The 2,087-nt window shown below is 66.7% G+C and overlaps 1 protein-coding gene across 1 annotated transcript in view; it reads right to left on the bottom strand.

The window, feature by feature from the left end:
- Positions 1-1,187, bottom strand: part of LOC128312062 (uncharacterized) — a 10,118-nt gene extending 8,931 nt beyond the window's left edge. The window contains exon 1 of the mRNA XM_053204420.1: positions 817-1,187. Coding sequence (XP_053060395.1) covers positions 817-908 — 92 coding nt within the window. The 5' untranslated portion in view covers positions 909-1,187. The remainder of the gene's footprint in view (positions 1-816) is intronic.
- Positions 1,188-2,087: the final 900 nt, after the last annotated feature.

Below are 2,087 nucleotides of genomic sequence, written 5' to 3' on the forward strand. Positions count from 1 at the left end.
ATGTGGGGGGGGGGCAGGGCACGCAGGTGGGGGGTATGGATGTGGGACAAGGAAGAAAAGGAAGCGTGCGGTGCCATGATTCAGGGGAGACAGGTGCCGAGCGAGTGGACAGAGGGGGCAGGAAAGCAGAGGCGGGAGGAGAGGGGGTAAGGGAGGGGCGGGGTGGGGAGGGGAGGCCTGGCTGTGAGTCAAGCCTCCAGACACAAGCAGGTGGTGGCCGTGGTGGGGGAGGGCTGCAGTGACCAGAGCAGAAGCGTGGGTGAGGGGCGGGGACTCCTGCAGAGTCAGGCCCCCTGATAAGCATGGGAAGGTTTCCCGGGGTGGGAGGCAAGGGGTGGTGCTTTAGACGGTTCTGGATTGGCCAGCAGGTTATTTCCACACTCCTCCTGGGCCACCCCACGTGTCACCAACAACAAAGAGGGTGGGGGTCCACGGAAGCTCCTCTAGAGGGACTGCTCTCGTGGGGCAGGAGGAGAGGGACAGCGGTGGTTGGGAGGCCGCCTGCCCCTGGGAACGGCCACTTCCCGCTTGACTGGTCCGCGGCTGGATTTAGGGCAACGCTGCCCCTGCCCACCAATATCTCAGTTTGCTTCCAGTACGTTCCCCAGCAGACGTCCCAAAGCCCCATCGCATCTCTGCGGGGCTGAGGTGCTGGGGAGATCCTTCCCAGTGTTCGTGTGGGTCTGGTGTGCGTGCGGGGAGGAGACCGTGCGTGGCCCCACTGTTCCCCCCCCCTCCCCCGCCCCAGGGACGCCTCAGCTTCAGTGTGGCCCCGCCCACGTCCAGCCAGGAGCAAGCAGCCCGGCCCACACTCACCAAGACTCCCCACAGCCGTGCCTGCCGAGGCCTGAACGTCTCTGCACCCCGGGATGCAGACTGCTCGGCACGGGTCTGCAGACGCCTGGCATCTTTGCGGGTGCGCGCCGGCGCCCCGCTCTCCTGGGGGCCTGGCGTGAGTCCCGCCCCGACGCTGCCTTTCATTTCCTTATTTGCTTCCCCAGCCCTCCGTTCATTTGCTCATTTCCTGTCTCTGGGCCACACGGCCCTGGATGCGAGCCCCTGGTCACCGCAGGCCGTGGCGGGGGGCAGCACCACATCTGCACTAAGCCTGGCGTGGAGGGATGCCCACGGCCCCCGGGACAGAGCCCAGACTCCTCACCCTGCGCTCCTCTCCACCACGCCGTGCTCTGGCCACGCTGCCTTCCGTCGGCCCCCAGGACGGGGGCTGCTCTTTCTACCTGGGCCTGGCGTTCCCTCGCCGCCTTCTCCTCCCCATCTGGACCGCTCCTCCCATCCTTGTTGTCTGCGGTTGCATGTGACTTCTTCCAGGCAGCCCTCCCTGATTCCCCCCAGTCTGGAGCGGGGGCCCCCCCAACATGTGCGCTCCGAGCTTGTGCAGCCGAGGCCCCGCCACGTACCATCAGAGCCACGGGTTGAGGCCCAGAGACCTCAGGAGCCAGAAGCCGCTCCTGCCTGCCGTGGCCTCTCCCAGCCCAGCACAGGCGGGTATCAAATGTTTGAGGAACGAGTGAGGGAATGAGGGAACGAACGAAAGCCCCCCCCCCCACTCATTCCGAGGCTTTGGGCGACCCAGGAGGTAAACTTTCTGGGCCGACGGGATTCCTTCAGGGGGGAATCCCCCTGTGGGGCGGGGGGCTCGGCTCCCCTGGAGGCCCGCGGGACCCACGGAGGGAAAGGGCTACTCGGGGCGGGCGCCGGCTGACCTGGGGAAGGACTCGGCCTCTCCCAGGCCCCACGAAGGAGCGCCGAGGCGCTCGTGCCTGACCTGCCGGGGCCCCAGTTCTCAAGTCAGGCAGGCATGAGGCTGGCAGAGGTCCCCGGGGCCCGTCATGAGGGTCGGGCCCACACTGGTGTCCAGATGGGCACTTCTGGGAGGGGGAGGGGGGTGGGTGTGAGGCCAGGCGTCCCTCAGCTGTCCTCACCAGGGTCCTCCTGACGTGACCCTTGTGTCCTCACTGGATCTTCACGGGAACCTCCCTCTTATGGAAGGGTCTTCTGAGGTAGAGAGTGGGCACCCGGTTGTTCAAGCGGAGGCGGGGACCCTCACTCTGCTCAGTGTCTGCCCT

The sequence above is a fragment of the Acinonyx jubatus genome, chromosome D4 (assembly GCF_027475565.1).
Source record: "Acinonyx jubatus isolate Ajub_Pintada_27869175 chromosome D4, VMU_Ajub_asm_v1.0, whole genome shotgun sequence".
Taxonomy (NCBI): Eukaryota; Metazoa; Chordata; class Mammalia; order Carnivora; family Felidae; genus Acinonyx; species Acinonyx jubatus.